The sequence below is a fragment of the Salarias fasciatus genome, unplaced genomic scaffold (genome assembly GCF_902148845.1).
Source record: "Salarias fasciatus unplaced genomic scaffold, fSalaFa1.1, whole genome shotgun sequence".
Lineage (NCBI taxonomy): Eukaryota > Metazoa > Chordata > Actinopteri > Blenniiformes > Blenniidae > Salarias > Salarias fasciatus.
In genome coordinates, this window is record NW_021941401.1 from 138,286 (window position 1) to 158,586 (window position 20,301).

The window sequence follows — 20,301 nt, forward strand, 5'->3', positions numbered from 1 at the left end:
CAGTCACAAAAACAGCGTGTCCGCACTACATTCCAGAGCCGAGCGCAAAATACTTCCTTCAGCCGCCTCATCTGCTCTCAGCCCAAACTACGCCGTGTTTACACTATATCACCAGAAGTGTTCGCTCAGCTCTCCCAGTCACTGAATTCAGGTGTTCCAGTCTCTTTCTTGATCAAATCAATCACCTCAGCATGCATCCTGTTTTTACAAACATCAGTGAGAGGATGAGCCGCTGTCAGGACCTCGGTGAATTCCAGCATAGGAGGTCACCTGATCAATAAGTCCAGTGGGAATCGATCCCTCAGTGATAGAGCTGGGGAAGCTTCAGCAGACAGACACATTTTGACTGTTTCATGCTCCAAACTCTACGGGAACAGTTTGTAGAGATAAAGAGTGGGAGGTCACTCAAGGTCATGTGTGCGAAGACAGACGAGCGAATACTTTTTGGCCGTATAGTGAATGTAATGTTTACACTCACAGCTCCTCACCTGTTCTCCAGTCAGACCAACACAGCACTAGAGCCGACTCACCGCACTGCTGTGAACAAATGGAAACATCCGGAAGCTGCTCCGTTTCTCAGTGGAGCTCCTCATTCTCATCCTTCAGTCAGGATTAAAGGAGGAAACAGCGTTTCCTCACAGTCCCATCGCTTCAGAACACTTTCTCCCATCAGATCACAATCGAATCCTGACGCTTTTTAGAGCGGTCTCAGGTTGATACACTGAACGGTCAGTAGTTTGTAGAAGGCACGGCCTTGATGGAGAGAGGAGAGAATGGAGTTTGAGGAAGTCCTCCCAGTGGTTTTGACTCCAGACTGCTCCTTCACAGGGCCTGGGGTTCAGTATCGTCGGAGGTCAAGACTCTGCCCGTGGCCAGATGGGGATTTTCGTCAAAACCATTTTCCCTCACGGAGCCGCTGCAGCAGACGGACGACTCAAAGAGGGTAACCGCTCTCATCTTCCTGCTTCTGCTGTTGCAGAGAGTGGAGCCCGGTTTACACTACAACGTGAAAACGCATCGTTTTTGTGTTTTTGCTTCAGGAAAGTTTGACACAAAACAGAGCTCTCGCCTGGGTATCTGCACTGCGTATTCATTTACTCATCGGTCCTTTTATTCAGTCCATTTGTCCTTCTTGTAGTCGCCGTTTATGGGTTGATTGATGGCAGGATCCACCTTCCCCCAGTTCCTCATTACAGCTACAGATACGTTTCAGAATGATAATCCATAATCCAGAATTTCTTTATTCATCATTTCCCAAAATCCAGTTATTTTCTAGAAGACAGAAGCATAAGAATATGTACTGTGACTGCAGCAGCGTCTCCACCACCGTCTGAAAGCAGATGGAAAACATGTCTTCAACTGAGTGTTTCTGAAAAGTTCCACCTTGGGAGCTGTTTTCAGACTGTTGTGTTCAGAGGCTTTGAGTGCGGTTGTTGAGGAAACTGCAGTGGAAGTTTTGCTTTTTCCACTTGAAAACTTTGTGTAAACGGGGCTTAAATTGAGCAGGCTACACTTTATTCTGAACAGCGTCTCAGCTGATGGTGTTCTGTTTGCTGTGCAGGAGATGAGATCCTGGAGGTGAACGGAGAGTCTCTTCAGGGACTCACACACCAACAAGCCATCCAGACCTTCAAGGTGTGAGACCCGACACTGGCGCCGGTATCGGAGCATCCCCGCTCTCTCAAAGAGAATCGCCCTCATGTGTCAAACGTGTTTTCTCTCAACAGCAGCTGAAAAAAGGCGTGGTCACCCTGACCATCCGGACCCGTCTGCGCAGCCCCAGCCTGACGCCGTGTCCGACCCCGACCCTCCTCAGCCGCTCCAGCTCGCCAAACTCCAACGCCAGCGGAGGCACCCCGGTCCCGTCGGGGTGCGAGGAGGCCGAGGGCCGCAGGGGGCCCGGCCCGGGGCCGAAGGACTGCATCATCATGGAGGTCACGCTCAACAAAGGTCTGCTGGGTTTTCATGTCTGAAGCAGCATTTAAAATGCTCTTCTTCTTCAGCTGTGGTTTTAATTGTTGTCATTCATCTTGACACTTTGTTGCTGCTTTTTATCGGTATTGTTAAACACACATCTCACCCTCTCTCTCTCAGACACACAACAGACTTCCTCATTGGAATGTTGTCAGATACTTGCTGGTTTTGTTTGTCCTTTGGTGAAGTTTTATCCTGCTGCTTCTCACCCTCATGGCAGTCAGTAGACTCACTACTCCCCCTGCTGGTGTGAAGTGGCATTACCAATCACATGTTTTGCCAGGACGTTTTCGTTGTTGTTTTTGTCACTGTTTGTTGAGAGTCTGAAGGACCGTGGTGTGAACAGATGTCGAAAGCAGCCCGTCCTCATGGTGCCTCTGTTTTCCCTCTGCCCGATGTGACCGCCGCAGAGCCCGGCGTCGGTCTGGGGATCGGGGTTTGCTGTCTGACTCTGGAGAACTCTGCTCCTGGAATCTACATCCACAGCCTGGCTCTGGGATCTGTGGCCAAGATGGACGGCAGGCTCAGGTGAAAACTCACTGCTGGACACAGATTTTGATGCCAAGATATGGAACGGTGAGCAGAAGGTCTGAAAAGTTTGTTTGACCAGCCGGGGGGATCAGATCCTGGAGGTGGACTCGGTCAGCCTTCGTCACGCCGCTCTGGGCGAGGCCTACGCCATCCTCAGTGAATGTGGACCTGGACCTGTCAGTCTCATCATCAGCAGGCACCCCAACCCCAAGGTAAGACACTGTTTTTCAAATATGGAGTTAAAAATCCCCTCAAATGTGTCCTTTAGGTCCAGAACTTACACTGCAGGTGTGGATTGTGAACTGTGTGATTCGTAAATCTTCCTCGTTTTGTGCTGTCTTCATCATCCTGATGATGAGCTCTCAGTTTACACAATCTGTGACTTCCTGTTGCATTGGGACAGGAGTGCTGCACAGTCTGGTGGTTCCCATGAGCCTGGATGCAGTGTGGAGCCAGATTTCAGGTTTCAAGAAGCAGCGAGTGTGAACAGAAGTCTTCTTTTTACCTGGATGATGTGGAAGCAGGACTGACTTCCTGTGATATCCTGACAAAACGAACGTGTTTCAACCACAGATTCGTTTTTAACGACGTATGGAGGAAAACTGACAGACCTCAGACTTTATGAAATTCGGTAATACAGAAACACTCGGTGAAAACTTGTCATGATTCCGTTTGAACCACAAAATCGCAGATTTCGATATTGTGTTTGATTGTATGTGGATACATGTTTTTAGGTCAGATGAGATTTTTGTTTGCTCAGCTTAACTTTTTCTTGCTTGGTTTTGTTTTCTGAGCTCAGTATTTGACACTGTGCTCTGATCTAACGCCATGTTAACCCGCTGCTGCTGCAGGCTGTGTGGAGCCACTCTGACACCACAAACCCTTCACAGCATCACCGCTTCACTCCAGACCAGCAGTGTTTCCCTCTTTTCCCTGCTGGAAGTGTTCCATTTTTCCCACATGGCGTTGATTTCCGGTCCCACAGTGTCTGATTGTGTCGTTTCAGGTCTCAGAACAGGAGATGGATCACGTGATCAGCCGATCCACGCTCAGGGACAAGATGAGCCGGAACAAGGCCTCGCCTCACACTCCAGGTCTGGTCTTCAGTTACTCCTCTCAAACCCTGTCAGCTGGGCCGGACCGCTTCACGCCGAATACTGGGGTTTGAAGGTTCTCCTGCAGTGTTTGGAGGTTTTTTAACACTGCCATCAAAAATAACATTTCAGTTCAGATTTTAAAGTTTTGGTTTGAACTTGAAAGAAAAAAAAATATCACGACTTGTGTCTCTGTGCTCCAGCCCGAACCCAAAGCCTCAACATGTGATATGGATCAATACTGATAGGACTGATGATAGATAGCACAGCTTCGGCAGATCGTAACGTTGTTAAGTCTCGAGAGTACACGGCTCTTCCTCTATCGCTCCATTACTCTCTTTTTTATTAGTTATTTGATGAAATTAAAATCCTGTCGTTGTGATCATCGCTACATGAAAGGAAAGATTCACTTCAGTATTTTTGTCATGATAAAGATTCGTTTAGGGCAAACGGTGCAGCTGAACGCTTGTGCTCACAGGAACCACAGCTAACGGCTGCCACTGGAACAGAACGGTGTTTGTTTGACCCTGGCTCCTGCGCTGCAGTTTGACGTTTCTTGATGCTGTCTGTGGCGTTCAGGGCCTTCCTGTAAAAGCCCCCAGCCGTCGGTGAAGGAGCGGCAGGCCGACGGCTCCCCGGCCCTCAGCTGGACCATGAAGAGGTTCCTGGAACCTGCCAGCAGAGTAAGACTCTCAGACGTCTCCAGCGCTCTTCCGGTGCAGCTCCCTGGGTAACCCCCGCCGTTGTGTTGTCTGTGAAGCAGGGCTCCCTGAGCTCGGAGACGGAACTGTCTCAGTACTTCTCCCAGGACGGCTGCAGCCCCTCCTTCCTGTCTGAGTCCATTCTGATGGGCTCCACCAGCGACGACGCTCTCCAGCACAGCTTCACCGCCTCGGCGGAGGACGGCTCCTCTCAGACACACGGTAACAGAATACAGCGAGGCTTCAGCATCAAACCTCAGGCGGCGTTTGGACCCGCATTTTGAATCCTCTTTTATTTCAGTCTTTAAATGACTGCTTGATTAAACAGTGTTTTATGGCGTTAACATAAGTGGTATTTTTAGGTTTTTTTCAGTGGAATAATCTCATGGAGGAGCATTAAATGTGATATATTTTTTCCACTAAAGTTCACACTGAAGCATCTCAGCTCTGATTGGCTCAGGGGTCTGCAACCTTTATGACCAAAACAGCCATTTTTTTTACTTTTCCGCAAGTCAATTTGGTCTGGAGTCAGAACATTTAAACCTTTAAAGAACATTTAAACCTTTAAAATGAGGTGAATGCAGCTCAGGAAGTTTCATATGTGGTTTAGGTTCACAAACAGAAACTATATCTTATGATGCGTTTATGAAGTTTTTACTACAGTTCAGAAAAGTGAACATTTTATTACATTGAACCTATTTTTCTAGCTGATTTTAATGGCTTCGTTTCTCTATTCAAGCTTTTTGTTGTTGACAGTTTTGAAATTTTAGCTGTTTTAACAATTTCTCCTCTTTTAACCAGTTTGGCATGCTTTTTTTACATCTGTATTAAATTTTGTTCTTTTATAAATTCAAGACATTCAGGTTTTTTAAGCCGTTTTATCATTTTTTCCTCCTTTGTGGTTTTCACTATTCTACCAAAATTTACTTTTTTAATCCCTTTTAAACCAAGAATGACCGATCAGTTTGAACACTGCCGTGGTGTGTTACTATAATAAAATGGTAATTATTCACTTATCATGTTGTGAAGGCTTCATGGAGCTGCTACACAGAGACTAAAGAGCCACATGTGGCCCCAGAGCTGCAGGTTGAACAGGTTGATCTGTTGCATTAAGCCAAATTTGACTCGCAGTTAGTTTAGTAGTTTGACCTCGGTGTTGATGAAGGGGGTTAGTCTCATACACCTCGACGACCCTTCACACCCTCCACACCTAAAACACGCTGAAGCAACCAACACACCAGCGGCGGCGCTGTTACCTTCTGTTAGAGTGAACTTCCTCTTCTTTGAGTTACAGGCTGCCTCGGTCTGCAGTTTGAAACCGTCATTCTCCATCGATGCTTTCAGCTCTATTTTCTGTCCGTTGTTTCGATTCATTTCACTCTCTTGTCGCATCCTTTTTAGCCAGACGCGCCAACAGTTGTTTCTCCTGCTGCTGACCTTTCTGTTTATTGAAAACAGGATGTTCAGGTTCAACACCTGGTATCCTCACTCACTGGTCGTATTTAAACCACCTGACTTCATAATATCGGTCTTTCTCCAATGAAATGCTCTTTATTTGCAGCGTTGGCATCGCCTGCGGCAGGAGAGGAGAGCGTCGGTGCTGACCGGACCTCCGGTCCCCTGGAGCCGGTGGCGGCGTGCCAGCCCCTCTCCAGCTCCAGCCCCGCCCCGGTCCGGAGTCCGCTCCTCCGTCAGCGGAGGCTGATGTGCTTCGACGAGCACCTCAGCGATGAAGACGACTCGGATAACGGAGCGAGCGCCGGGCTTTTCCACGGGCCGCCCTCTCCCCTTCCCGTCGGCTCGGCGGCGGCCATCGCCACAGACAGTGAAGACGGTGGAGAGGTGCAGAGATCCGATTTCACGGCCCCGGCTTGTGGTACGGGTGAGGAAGAGGCCGAGTCTCCCTTCGCGCCCGTCTGCCGCCCCATCGACCCGGAGGTGGAGGTGGCGAGCGGCGGTCTGGCCGTCAGCAGTGCTACAAACCGCCCCGATGGACAGCTGGAGTCCAGACGCTCCCCGAAGCTCGAGCACAAAGCAGTGACTCGGGTCAAGAGCATGATGAGCGTGGAAACTCCGAGCCCCCAGGCACTGTCCGGGGCCGCGGAGGGCGGCTGGACTGCCGCCGCCGCCGCCGGCTCCACGCTGTGCCACACAGGCCACTCCAGCGAGCTGCTGGGAGTCTGCACCGTGGAGGCTGTAACGCTGAGGCGGAGCCAGGAGGAGTCGTTCGGCCTGGACCTGGAGATCATGTCTTCGCCTCTCAGAGTCCTCATCACTGAGCTGAAGCCCGGAGGAGCAGCGCAGAAGGTACAACTAGCTGCGCCTGTCTTCCCTACAGCACCCTCTTGTGGCACCATGCGGCATTACAAACCAAGATCGTGGGTCAGATGAGAAATGTCGAGAAGATGACTGGATTGCTTATTTCAAAACTATTATCCTGCAAAACACAAAAGTTATTTGAATATGAGAAGAAAAAGGTGAGTGTCACTGAGATTTGTCCGTTCTTTCAGGAGTCTGCAGGAAGGCTGTGTCCTGGAGATGAGATCGTCAAAATCGGAGACAAACTGGTGTGCTCCGCTAGTTACCAGGAAATCTGTGAGCTCATGCGTAATCTTCCAATGACTCTGTCCCTGGAGGTGAAGAGACCCGTTTCAGGTAAGACCTCAGCTTTCGTAAGTCACCCAGCATGATTAAATCCCTTTTCTGCCGTGAGTTTCATCTTCCCACTGTCTGACGTCAACACAGTGTCTCAATAACTGGATTCTCTGCTATTTGATTTAAATGAGGCCTCTGCACAGCTCTATTGAGATCAAGTCTTGGAAATGCTGCATTGCTGCAAAACTCAGTGCTTTTTTACCATCCAAATTCTGTCCATAACTACACAGTTTTAGGAGCAACATGAGCTGGATGCAACTTGAATGATGGGCTGCATGAAAAGGCTAAAATGTAGACCCAGTTTGCTGTTTTAATGTGAGATAATGCAGCGAGGATGCAGTGACTGGTTGTTCAGCCTGTCGTGGTTTCATGTGCAGCAGAAAGACCAGGATCCGGTCCAGTACTGGATGCAGAACTGGCACTAGTGAATGATTCCTGATACAACCAGAGAGTTTTACATGATGCAGGAATGTCGTCAGCAGCAGGAGGATGAGAGAGATTGAGTGAAGTCCTTTAATGAGAACGACAAAAGTAAAACAGACTGGAAATGATGTTCTGACAAAATATCAAGATGAGGAGGAAGACGGTTGATACAACACCAGCAACTTAACGTGGTTTGTTCTGTGGCAGACGCGTCATGTGACTGTCACTCTGCTTGCAACCGTCACAACATAATAACACATGGGAACGGGCCTTTTACTGACCTTGAGTGACCTTTTACTTTTGCAGAATTTTGCTAAATTTACTCAAAAACTTCGAGACATTGGGATGGAAAGCTGGCCAGTGATGCTACTCGCTAAACATGGGGAAGCCAGACTGATCCACTCATTAACAGCGAGCTCGGTCGGAACTCCAGTCTCATGACAACTCATATCGGTTTTCGGTATCAAGTAAATAAAGCTTAGTTCTCGTACCCTTGAGAATAGAGGACTCTGTGCATCCCTAAGTTCTTGTTTCTTGCTATTAAAGTACAGAGTTATGATATATATGACACAAAGGCGATGTGGCTCTGCTGCAGTGAGCTGTTCTCCCACTGGCTCCTGGGAGTTCAGTGTCAGCAGGATGGGTGTCCTGGTTTGAGTTCCAGTCATATTCGCTCCTGAGCAAAAGGATTTTCCTCCGCCGTGGCCGCAGGAACACCAGCAGCTTCCTGAGCGACAGTCGTCCTTGGAGACAGTCCCGTTTCCTCTGTGTCTCCATTGTTTCTGCTTCCTGTCACCTTTGATTCCACTGCTTATGTTCACTCCCAGCTTTATAAATAGCTCCAGCATCACGGCCAGTAGCGGCGCTGCTGAGGGGGACTGGTGGGACAGTCCAGCTGCAGCGCAGCGTTTTCAGTTTCCGCCCAGGAAAATGACCAAAGTTAGCATCAGCGTCACACATGATCACGGTGGCGTTGACACTCAGCCTATACATTTCTGATTTATTCCACGTGTGAATGAGGCCTGTGTCTCATCTTCAAATATCTGAGCCCGAGCTGTTGTGTTTTCACACCTGCTCCACCACCGCTGTTGTGAAAACAGGCTCTGAAAATGCAATGACAGTTCAGCTCTGTGTGGCGATGGTGTCCTGGATGGATGCCTAAATTATCAGCAGCACAGAGACCCCGGATTTCCCCTCATTCATCCTCCATCCACTGGTGTATGCACACATTTATTGACTTAGATCTCAGTGCTGTGTCCAGCATTTCAGAAAACGTTTCTCTTTGTTGCACGGAGATGAAGAGCTTTGAAAAGTCAAAGTTTACTGTTTTCACTTGAAAACAGCCCTGAAGGACTGGGCATTCGGTGTTATTCTCAGCTGAGGTGGAGTGTAGCAGTGTTGCAATGACTCCTATTAGTTTGGAGGACAAGTTTCCTTGGTTCCTTCAAAATAAAGTCAGTTCCATTATTCCATTTTGTAGAAAACAAACTTTGAAAGTGGAAGATAGATTGACTGTTTTAAAATATCAAAACAATAATCAGAAGACAAAAGTTGAAATCTTGAGTGAAGACAGAAGATTCTAAGAGTAGTGTGGACAAAGAACATTCATTCAGTTCTGTGTATTACACTACAAAAAGCTCCTTTGTGTCAGATCAGTTTATTTCTTTCGGGCATGTGTGTCCAGATCAAACCTGGATTTGAACTGTATGGAAGCTGGATGTTTTTTTCAGGACTGCCGGGCAGGAGATCATGTTGAAAGGGTCCGGCAGGCGGAGCTGCTGTCTGGGACCCGTCGCCTCAGCTCTGCTGTGGTGAAGACAGAGAAACATGAGCTGTTAACTCAAACACTGCTGTGCTCCTCCCATCATGCTGCTGGTGTAAAAAAAATATTAGCAGACGTGTTTCAATCTGTAGAAAGATTATAAACGACACAAAAAATATAGCTTATGTTGTGGGCATACAGAATAATTTGAGCCTGCTTTAATCTCAGTTAATTCAGTGATCCATTCACCGCGATGCCAGGTGGTGTTGAAGACGGTGACGGAGGTGTTTGGAGTGTAATCCTCGTTGGTGCTTCACCCACTGTTGGTGGCAGCTCGCTATGCTCTGTGCCTTCAATAGACTGCTGTGTCTTTCCCTTTATGCCCACCTAAGATGTAGGAGCCACCCTCCCTCACCCACCCCCCCAAAGCAACCTGCAGGCGTCTGGCTTTCTATCCATGGTGACTATTTCAGACCATATCTGTGTTAGAATGAACCTCACTCACACTGTCGCTGTGTCCTGTCAGGTAGTTTAGTCCTAGTTTGTCTTTAGTATAATGGAGACATTGCTGTGTTTTGTCGATTGTTGAGCTGAACGTTGAAGATCAATATTTCTAAAAGCACATCTCTCTAGCTGTATCTGTACTGTAAGAGATGGAAGAAAGGAAATATTGAGATGGAGCAGCCACAGCAATGTCTCCACTTCAATCATGCACTGTCTGCGGACCTCTAGTTTTTTACTCGTCCTCTAGTTTTTCTGTCTGCGTTACAAAACGCGTTTGTACTTACTTTTATTCTTTGCTTGTCATATCAAAGACTTTCCTTTTCTGATACAATGTGCTGTGTAGTATAGTCACACCATCTCCCTTCATGGTCAAGTCATTTCTTTCTTCATCTGCAGTGAAATTCCATATATTGTTCGTCTGTTACAGGACATTTATTCAATCATACTTGAACATTACTAAAAAGGTGATAATTCGATTGAAGTTTCAGTAATTTTCCTGCCATCGCTCACTAAAGACAAACCCAAATGAGAATTATGTAGGTTATCATCATGTTTGTTTGGGATAAAACTATTTACAAATGGTGGATATGAAAGTTTTGTCAGTGTTTTAAGTTTCTGAGGACACTATAAAGGAATTAGTGAGAAGAAATTTCAAGAATAAATGTGAACAATGTAAAATGTTAACTAGAAAGTTGAAAAATCTGAAGAATGTGAAAATCACATGGAGAAACATATACATTATGATATGTTTATGAAGTGTTTTCTTAAACACATTAAAAACATAGAGCACGATTTAACTTCATAAGAAACCACTGATAAAGGTTTCTCAAAATGTCAATAAGTCGACACTGAAGCCAAGCTCTAGAGTCTAGTTGGTAATATCAGGAAAGAAATGCAGCTCTCTGTAATTAATCCAAAACATCAAGACAGGTTTAGCGGTGCCTCGTTGAGAATAAAGTTTCAAAATTCAGACGAATTCTTGAGCTAAAGTCAAAATTTTACAAATGAATTAAAAATATAAAGAATAAATTTGAAATGTTGAGTGGAAGCTCTGATAAACACAGGATGAAGACAGCAGTAATGTGACTAACCGTCATGCTCTCACTCCCATCCGAAATGGGATCACGTGTGTTTTTCTGACCCTGTTAGCATGACTCCTGAACATGACTTCTTTTTTTTTCTGCATGATTCAGTAGCAGCTTTTGTTTCTGGAGATTTTGGCAGCAGAGGGTGGTTTCACATTCTGGCTTTCCCTTTCTGTTCCCAGCTGTAGATCAGCTGTCCAGTTTGAAAGTGTCATCAGGGAGCAGCGACGGAGCCGCCAAGCTGAGTCCCGCCGGGTCTGATGAAGGACAAACAACAAGCACCGAGCCAGAGAACGCTGCTCATTCAGCACCAACCGATTCTGACTTTCAAATACCGATCACCAACATAGATGACATTCTGTCTGAAGTGAGTGTCTGCTGTGATACAGATGCACCCTTCAAAGCCACAAACGGAACTCTACCCGATGGCCCATCTGGACCTTCAACCCCACAAGCCTCAGCAGAAGGGTCTGGGATGGACTGTCCGGTCCAGTCCTGCCCCGTTCAACACTCCGCTTTGGATTCAGGAAGTGAAAAGGGCAGCGTCCTCCAAGAAAAAGAAAACGGCTATTCTGTTTTGAATGGTTCAGATGAAGATGGGCCTGAAGCCTCCTCTAAACACATGTATCCAGCTGGAGACGACAGTGATTCAAACTGTGGCTCCTCCCCTGACGGCAGCCCGTTGGTCACTGACGCGGTCCGTCACGCTGGACTGTCCTCAGATGAGGAGGAGGTGGAACTTTGCTCCCCTGATGCCCAATTTACTGCTGCTAGTGAACATTTAGAACAGGCAACACCAGACCAGCTTGTGAGTCTCGACCAGACCTTGTATTTATCACAGAGCATCCCCTCTGAAAACGCCCAACATCCTCTGTTACCAGAGGAACAGCCGCCATATCAGCCCTGCAATGGGACGGAATCTTTGTCGGTGAAGGGTTCTATTGGTATGACGGGTAAATCCGGTGTAGCATCCAACTCAAACGCCAGCGTACGCAGGAGTCGCTCTCCTCCAGAAACCCACAGTGTTGCTTTGAGAACCGTCTCAGGTGTCCAGGCAGATGCCGCACAGATGTACCTTTCCCAGAAGAATCTGAGCACACATGCAGCAGGGTCTGCTTCGTTAGGTTCAAGCAGTGGATCTGACAAAAGTGCGTCGGCATCCCTGATCAACCAACAGAAGGTCTTGGAGTCCAGAACTTTTTTCAACCCTGGTGCAAGTTTTTTCCCAAAGGAAAGCGGTGGGCTGAAAGTCCTCGGCGGTTCAGACGGTACTGTGTGGAGCAGTAACGTCAAGATCCACATCGAAAATGCTTCCCCGAAACTCAAGGGTCTCAGTGTCAAGAGCAAGAACAGAGCACAGGAGGAGGTCCTCAGAGGACCCAGCAGGACTGACGGACTTGTCTCTTCAAACACCTCCAGCTGTTTGAAGCCCAGCAGTCAGTCGAACACCTGCCTTTCATTACCCAGGAGGCAAACTCCTGCTGAGCACGTTCCTCCAGAAACTGTACAGCCAGCTCATGAAAAAGACATCAGTTCAGGTTCCAGGACAGTGGCCAAACCACAGCTGCCCGTTACTCAAAGAACATTTATCGAGGTTCGACTGTCGTCCTCGTGTGGATCGTCACCACCACTGACGAAGCACAGTGAACTCACCGTTTTAAAAAGTACTAAACACCCTCAGAGTGGTGTTGATGTGAAATTAGCATCGATGTCCGTGTCCGACAGAGCTAACGGTACGGTCAGAAGCTTAGTATTTAACTCACTTTCACCTCCTAAAGCGGCGTCTTCAACCTCAACTAACGGCTCCAAGGTGAATCCAGCGGTGGAGACGGGAGACGCCCTGAAGTCCAGCACGTCCAGACTGTATGTGAAGACGGTGGAAAGGCGCAGCCTCCCTTCTGACCCTGCCGGGTCTGCGACCTACAATCCCTTCTCTGTCCGTCATAAAATCAAATCTTTTGAAAACTTGGCCAACTTTGACAAACCTGTGGCTCGAAACAGTGACGTCCAGTCCTATGCTCTGGCATACAGGGCCTCGCTCAACCAGAGGATCGCCGGGTACATGGGCGTGGCCGGCTCGGCCGACTGCAGGGCACGGCAGAGGAGCTTTTGCTCTTATGTGGAGAATCTGAATCCTGCTGCATCCTGCTCACCTCTCCTTGATAAAGCCACTGAGACCCGAGCTGTAAAAGCTCCGGACGGGACTGCACCGCAGACACCTCCGGTTCTGCGGAGGAAGCACGGCAGGCTTCCACACAACAGGCTACGGCAGCTCAGGGCTCTCAGTATGCCCGAACTGGAGAAGCTGTGCACAGAGGACTTCACGGCAGGAAATAAGCTGGAGCCTGACTTACCGAAGAAAACCACGACCGAGAACTTCTCTCCCTCAGCAAACCTCATGAAATCCGAGGTGAACAGGGTGATCCGAGTCGGTGCCGGTCCTGAACAGGAGGCTTCTCAGGGAACACGGGACGCCCAGGGACAGCGGCCTGGCTGGTCTGTCAGGTGGGAGTTTTGTGATCATGATGTGATTAAAGCATTTAATGTAATCTCAGAATGTACCGATACGAGGATCAGACCTGATACTGCAGGCGGTGCTGCAGTATCGTTGCATCCCTAATATTTACTAATCTTTAGTGATTTGATGTAAAAGATATGGAGACTCGTCACCAGAAATGCTCTTATTCTACTGCTAGGAATGCTTTTCCTTGTTCTGCTTTTCCATGTCATTTGACTTGGCCTGTTTCCCAAAGTCTGAAGTCTTCTCATGTAAAAGATTTTGACGAAGGGTTATCTTCAAAAGACCATGATCTCATAAACAGATGGTTTATTTTCTCCAGTTTAAAGGAGCTGCGTGCGTTTCCGGTGAATCAGTGCAAGCTGCTCAGTCTTCTGTCCTCCCCGACTGCCAAGGCGTTCGTGTCGACCCTGCTGCAGGACACGCCTGCCCTTTCCCAGGTAACACCGCACTGCTGATTGGCTTTCCTTCACCAAAACACTTTCTGAAGTCTATACTTTACTCTTGAATGCCTTTTTTCCTGGGGTTTGCAGTGGCAAACATTCCAGGGTCCAGGGGCCTCATGTATTAAACATGGCGCAGGATACATACTATAAACCAAAAATGGCAAATAGTAAAAAAGTTTTTAAAAAAAGAATTGAACCGGCTGGCTTCAATTCTCCACTTTATCATCTGTGCTGTCAGGTTCTCCTGTGTCCAACTTCTCCATACACCAGGGGCTGTAGCGGAGCCAGAGTGGGGGCAAGGGGGCGGTGGCCCCAGGGCCCACAAGGTCGTAGGGCCCCGTTTCCTGTGATGTGTTCACATTTACTCGTAAATAAATTATTATAATAAAATGTGCAGTGTGTGCGAGAAGGTATGCACATATGATTGTGGGCTCAAATTTGCCAATTCTTACATTAAGACTGTCCATGAATGCATCAGAGCTGTAAGCCAGGCTGATTGGCTGTGCGGCATGAACGAGTTTTTCTTTTGCAGTTGATCTGAACTCTTTAGAGGGAAGTTAAACAGTAAGCTAAACACTATGCTAGCTGGTAGCGGTACTACCAAAAACCTAACATCGGAGCCACTGGTGAGTCAGTGAAACCTTCAAAAATATTGTCTTTATCAGAATGCTGTGGTCTTAAACACCTGCCTGTTTGAATGTGCCTTGTGTTGCTCTCAACTATAAGAGACCACCGAGTCTATTTTTTTCTAATATACGTGAATTCCAAAAGATATAGATAGCTGTGTCTATCTATCTGAATAGATTGTGTAATTTTAGACCAGCTGTGTTCATTTTATATTTAAACTGCATCAAAGATGGTACAGATTTAGCCCGTGACTTTTTATGAGCTTTCAGCACCATGGACAGCGGACGCTCGGAGACTGACAGCTGTCAGGCCGCATTTGTGTGCGTGTGTGTGTGTGTGTGTATTTGTTCTTCAGAATAACTTTGTGAACTAGTTTGTGACTTTATTCTGCTTTCTGAGGCATGTAGGTTTGCTTGGCTCAATAAAAGTGAGCATTAGTGAGTTGTTTGATGGTAGCATGAGGGATTGTTTGAATGGTAAAATTACTATCATAAGGGCCCGAGAATGCTCCGCCCCCTCTGTACTGAGACCCACACTCCGCCTCTGACCAGGGGTAAAGTTGGCATAGCTGTAATTTTTTTAAAATGCCAACCTTGGCGTAGGAAGTGGCGTATGCAAACAACTGTGATAAATGTGGCTCCCGGTCTGGGATAGATGGCGACGCTGGACAACAATTTAATCGACGCTTTAAAAAAAATTCTTAAGTGGAGAAATGGTGAAGAAAAACTGAGGAGACGTTCAGAGAACTAGGCAAACAGAGATTATCGTTACAAAGACAATGAAGTCAAGTCTCCCATATGCAATACATGTTTTTATTTCAACTTTGATTTTATTATTCTGCCAAGCCATTAAATGCACTCGGCACAGTCTCATTGCTCACAGAATCACACCTGGCTGTAGATGAAGCTCTGTGCTGCAGTGACCGCTGTGTCTCACCTTTGCAGGTGGACTCTACTCACCTTGTCCTTCTGGGTAAGGAAGAAGGCTCTGGCCTTGGTTTTAGTGTTGCTGGTGGAATCGACCTGGAGCAGAAGGAAATCACTGTAAGCACAGCGTTCACACTTTAAAGTTTAGACTGATGATGCCTCCAGATCAACCCTGTCATGTCACGCCTGTGTGCAGGTTCATCGAGTCTTCACCAAAGGCGCCGCTGGCCTCGAAGGCACAATCCACAGGGGCGACAGCATTTTGTCCATAAATGGCTCCAGCCTGGAGGGAAAGACCCACGGCGAAGCTGTGTCCTGCCTTCATCAAGCCAGACTGTCCAAGCAAGCTTTAGTGGTCATCCGGAGGAATAAAGACAGTGAAGTGGACAACTCTGAGCGACAAAATGCTGTCAGCCAGACACAAAGTCTGTCCTCTGCCCAAAAGACGGAGGCTGGAGCAGGTGAGGCACAATGTCTGATGTCTGAGCACGAGGAGGACAGAAACTGCTTAACGCTCAGAAACTTCCTGAGAAACTTGAGCGATGCCGAGAAGTGCGGTGCTCACACAGACCGTCAGAGCGGCGCAGGGCGGTGCTCGCACGAAGCGTCGGGGCACCCCTTGTACACCACGGCGCCCCTCACCCAGTACGTGGCGCCCCAGGCAGGAAACTGCTTCACCTGTAGGACGGACCGGCCCTGCTGGTCCTGGTCCTGACCCTGCGCCACACGGCCATAGTGAATTGTTGTTCTGCACATGCTCAGTACATGGATAATTGTCATGACTCCCAGTCCACATTCTCTTGGTTGTGGTCCATAGTTTTATTACATAGTCGTAATCATATTGTTTTTTTTTTAATTCTGGCCCACGGAGACACTCCCAGAATTCTGTAAACTCCAGCATAAAAATAATCAGATATCCTCTGGAACTATGTACATCTTCAAAAACAATACTCTGAAGTAGAAATATGATTTCATAAGATGACTACAGTCTGGTATTCATGCTGCTTGATTGTTGGAAATGAACAGAAACTAATATACAACTCGTGAAATATTTCAGAAGAAAAGTGACAAAATCCTCCTGTAAAGCTCAGTTTCAAATCTATTGTCAATAAAGCTCAAATCTGACATAATATTAATCTATCTTCTTTAACTCAACACATTTTAAGCTGTTCGAATGCTGTACTTTGACTTTTTTCAAAGATTTAGAAAAGATGCAGTTGTCCGTGTGCCGAGGTTGAGAAGCAGTAACTTAAGTCATGTCCGACATTTACATTGATTTTCTGCTTGTGAATGTTTTACAGTGGTGGAGCTGAATCCAGACGGTGTTTTAATGGTGGACCTTCACAAGACCTCTGCTGGTTTGGGATTCAGCCTGGAAGGAGGGAAATCCTCCAGTCAGGGAGACAGACCTCTCACTGTGAAACGCATCTTTACAGGTGACTCTTGTAGTCCAGTGAAAAACCTGCTCGGGAAGCAACCACACTGCTTTAATGCTGACTCGCCTGTTTTTAGGATATATAGACAAGTTATTCCCCAAAATCAAGGGAGCTTCATGGCTGCTCATAAATGAATCTTTTCTGCCCCCTTGTGGGCATCAAGACACCTACATGGAGTTTCTTTTTTTTTCTCTCCTTCTTTCTGTCTCTTCCTTTCTTTCTTTTGATGTTTTGTTCTGCGTGTCCTCAGTCTCAGTGGGAATTGTCTGTCATTTTCAGTTCATATTCACATCAGCCTGCCGTTCAAATCCTGAAAGCAATTGATTTGGTTTCTGGTTTCTTCTTTGTCAAGGCGGCGCTGCAGAGCTCTCTGGACTTATCCAAGTGGGAGATGAGGTCCTGTCTGTCAATGGCTGTTCTCTGGAGGGCCTTATGCACCACGATGCCTGGAAAATTATCAAAGCCACTAGTGAAGGGTCCAACCGCCTCGTCGTACGCAAGCGGAGCAACCTGACTGCAGTGACCAAAACACTTTCAACCACTTGAAAAGCTCTGCTGTGAACATGTCCTGCTATGGAGGGGATGAGCACAGACCAAGGAGGACAATCATTTACAGATTCTGGTTTATGGACTTTGGGATTTTGTGCTTAGTCTGTTAATATGTTTTGTTTCAATAGGTGGAATTGGACAGACAGTGATTATGGTGTACAAATATGAATTCATTTGAATCAGAAGTGCCGTTTGTTTACATTAAATTTTCTCTGGATCATAAAACAACAATATGGGTCTCATGTTTCTTTATAAACGTTTTCAGGATTTATCGGCAACGTCAACAGCAGCCGGACAACAGGACGAGTGAAGTCTGTGGTTAGGAGATTCTTTAATATTAATGAGAATAACAAAAGCAAGATGTACTGTAAATTATGTTCTGACAGATTATCAAGAGGAGGAGAAAGATAGTTGGTTCAACACCAGAAACTTAACCAGGAGAGATGCTTGGAGCAGCGGAGTAAGAACGAGTTTCAGGCTCACACATCATTGATGCTACATGCTGAAGAATATCAGACTCACACACTAGTGATGCTGTATGCTAAAGAGTTTCAGGCTCACACTCCAGTGAGATTAAAGTCTGACTGATACATTCATTAACGGCAAACTGGAGCATGAGGTAGCAGACAGCGAGCTTGGCGTCAGCAAACTCACTGTGGAATTAAATCTCTCTTTGGTGTTTCATTTCACTTGGTTGCTGTTACCTTGAAAGACGGTGATCTGGAGCAGTACCCTTGGAAAAAGATGTAGTGGAGGTGACATTCACAGATGACACTGAGAGGATCTGGGTGAGAGCGGAGATCTGACGCGTTGTGAAACTTTGGTCAAACATCTAAAGTGAAATGAGGACAGATTGAGGACCCAAACCGATTATTTCTGGCCTCAAATGTGACCGGGCCGACATATTGGTCAAGTCATGATTGTGAAACAACATCTTTTGAAATATATTTTATTAGGAAGTGAAAACAGATCCATACAAATATAAACCATGATGCAAAACAACATTTGCTCAGTTTCCCCCTATATAAGTAACACAAAAAATGTTGCACTTTTTGCCTCCTCCAGTCTACATAACACATACAGCTATTCATGTGCAATAGCACAGATCCCATTCTCCTGTATTTAGTCTGTTAATGGTACTGAAAATGTATACTATGCTACCTGCAAATTTTTTGCACAGTGCGTTTTCTTACTTTATACTTATTTATATTGTGACATTTCTATTTTGAGCTGCTGTATCAATGAATTTCCCCATCATAGGATCAACAAAATTTTATCTTATCTTATCTTATTTTATCTTATCTTAACTCTTAGCACAGAGGTAGCCACTACCCAGAACTTCATCAGGTAAGAAACAACAAAAACAAAATAAAAGGGAGCAAGAGAGAGCTGTCCATGGTGCTGAAATAACACCTGCACACATTGACGAAGTAAACTGCTTGACACACAGAGTTAACATCGTGCTGTGCATGTTACTGGAACAACATCACATTTTTTAAGGACGTTGATTGAAACACACGCTTTGAAAAACCACAAACACATTCTGCAAATATTTACGAAGTACATGATTTGCCACACACTCACAGAGAGAATTAAACATATTGACCATGGCGCTTAAAAAGTGACTACACAATTGCTATGTACCACTGTCACACACACGCACGCACGTGCGCACACAGACAAAAACCCCACACCTGCACACAAATTCACAAACACATTCATATACGCATACACACTCAAGTGTGTTTGCACACACCAAGAGACAGAGGATTAACATTGTACTGTCACTGGTGCTGAAACAACATTACACACATTTTTAAGCACATTGACTGCCACACACACACACACACACACACACACACACACACACACACACACACACACACACGCTCAGTCTTGTATTTCTATCCTTGTGGGGACCGTCCATTGACTCCCATTCATGTCTAGCCCCTAACCCTGACCCTTACCCTAACCCTAACCCACACCACAACAAAGCCTAACCCTAAAGAAATGTTTTTGCACTTTTACTTTTTTCAGTAACAACAACATGGTCAAGAAAACACTGTTTCTCCTACTTAGGACCGGAAAAAGGTCCCCACAAGGCACGTCGTTCCACGTTTTGCTATCCTTGTGGGGACATTTGGCCCCGACAAGGATAGAAATACAAGAACACACACACACACACACACACACACACACACACACACACACACAAGAATATAGGGTGAGAGTGAGAACGAGTCAGATACCAGAAAATCTGTAATTCCAAGGAAATTCCAACAGGGGGCAATGATGTTTTCAAAAAGAGCATGACTTTCATTTAGAAATGAGTCCATATAAACATATTAAAGGCGCTATCCGCGATTTTAATTTAACCAGGACGAGAAAAATGCTTTTTAAATCATGTACTATGAAGTCCATGCTATATTTCTGTGAAAAAAACATCAGTCATTGATCAGCGTGTTTTGGATATCTGGCCCGGCAAAGCGCTGCCTGAGGATGTAGCCTGACGACCTCTCTGCTCCACTGAGCAGCAGCAGCAGCAGCAGTGGGGGCGGGGCGGAGCGAGGCCGTCTTCAGCGCGTGCAAGACACCGGTAAACAGACCAGCATGGAAGCAGAAGGAGCAACAAGCTACTTTCTGCATTGATAATGTAGTGACAAGGTAAAATATGGTTTACCTGAGACGAAGTGGCCATTTATTTTGAACAAAAAAGAGTCTAAGTGGCTTCTGCTGTGTTTCCTCCGGAGGGTTGTGCACGCGTATGGGACGTGCATGTAGCATCGTGCACACTGATGAGTGGGAGCAGAGCGGAGGGGGAGTGGGAGGGTTTTCTCAATGTGAGGAACCAGTCAGAGAGCTCGGGGGCGGTGCCAACATTTCAAACGTCAGGGCTTAAAAATTGTGCAGAATCACGGATAGCTCCTTTAAATTCTGGTTTCAGATCGCCATGGGGAACACCGCGTTAGCCCCGCCCATCTTTAATATACTGTCAATAGAGCGAATATAGCGCTGTCCATGGTGCTGAAGTCACAGCCACACACATTGACCAAGCAATTTGCATGACATA

The 20,301-nt window shown here is 46.5% G+C and overlaps 1 protein-coding gene across 4 annotated transcripts in view; it reads left to right on the plus strand.

Moving 5' to 3' along the window:
• Window positions 1-17,452, plus strand: part of LOC115385714 (PDZ domain-containing protein 2-like) — a 40,237-nt gene extending 22,785 nt beyond the window's left edge. For 3 of the 4 annotated variants that reach the window (XM_030087773.1, XM_030087774.1, XM_030087775.1), the window contains exons 11-26: window positions 829-943; window positions 1,562-1,635; window positions 1,728-1,950; window positions 2,385-2,502; window positions 2,585-2,717; window positions 3,512-3,599; window positions 4,179-4,282; window positions 4,363-4,522; window positions 5,862-6,607; window positions 6,811-6,955; window positions 10,912-13,234; window positions 13,570-13,687; window positions 15,265-15,363; window positions 15,443-15,707; window positions 16,548-16,682; window positions 17,035-17,452. In XM_030087773.1, the coding sequence (XP_029943633.1) occupies window positions 829-943; window positions 1,562-1,635; window positions 1,728-1,950; window positions 2,385-2,502; window positions 2,585-2,717; window positions 3,512-3,599; window positions 4,179-4,282; window positions 4,363-4,522; window positions 5,862-6,607; window positions 6,811-6,955; window positions 10,912-13,234; window positions 13,570-13,687; window positions 15,265-15,363; window positions 15,443-15,707; window positions 16,548-16,682; window positions 17,035-17,228 (5,040 nt within the window). In that variant the 3' untranslated portion in view covers window positions 17,229-17,452. The remainder of the gene's footprint in view (window positions 1-828; window positions 944-1,561; window positions 1,636-1,727; window positions 1,951-2,384; window positions 2,503-2,584; window positions 2,718-3,511; window positions 3,600-4,178; window positions 4,283-4,362; window positions 4,523-5,861; window positions 6,608-6,810; window positions 6,956-10,911; window positions 13,235-13,569; window positions 13,688-15,264; window positions 15,364-15,442; window positions 15,708-16,547; window positions 16,683-17,034) is intronic. The other variant, XM_030087776.1, reaches the window with a different exon arrangement.
• The last annotated feature ends 2,849 nt before the right edge of the window (window positions 17,453-20,301 follow it).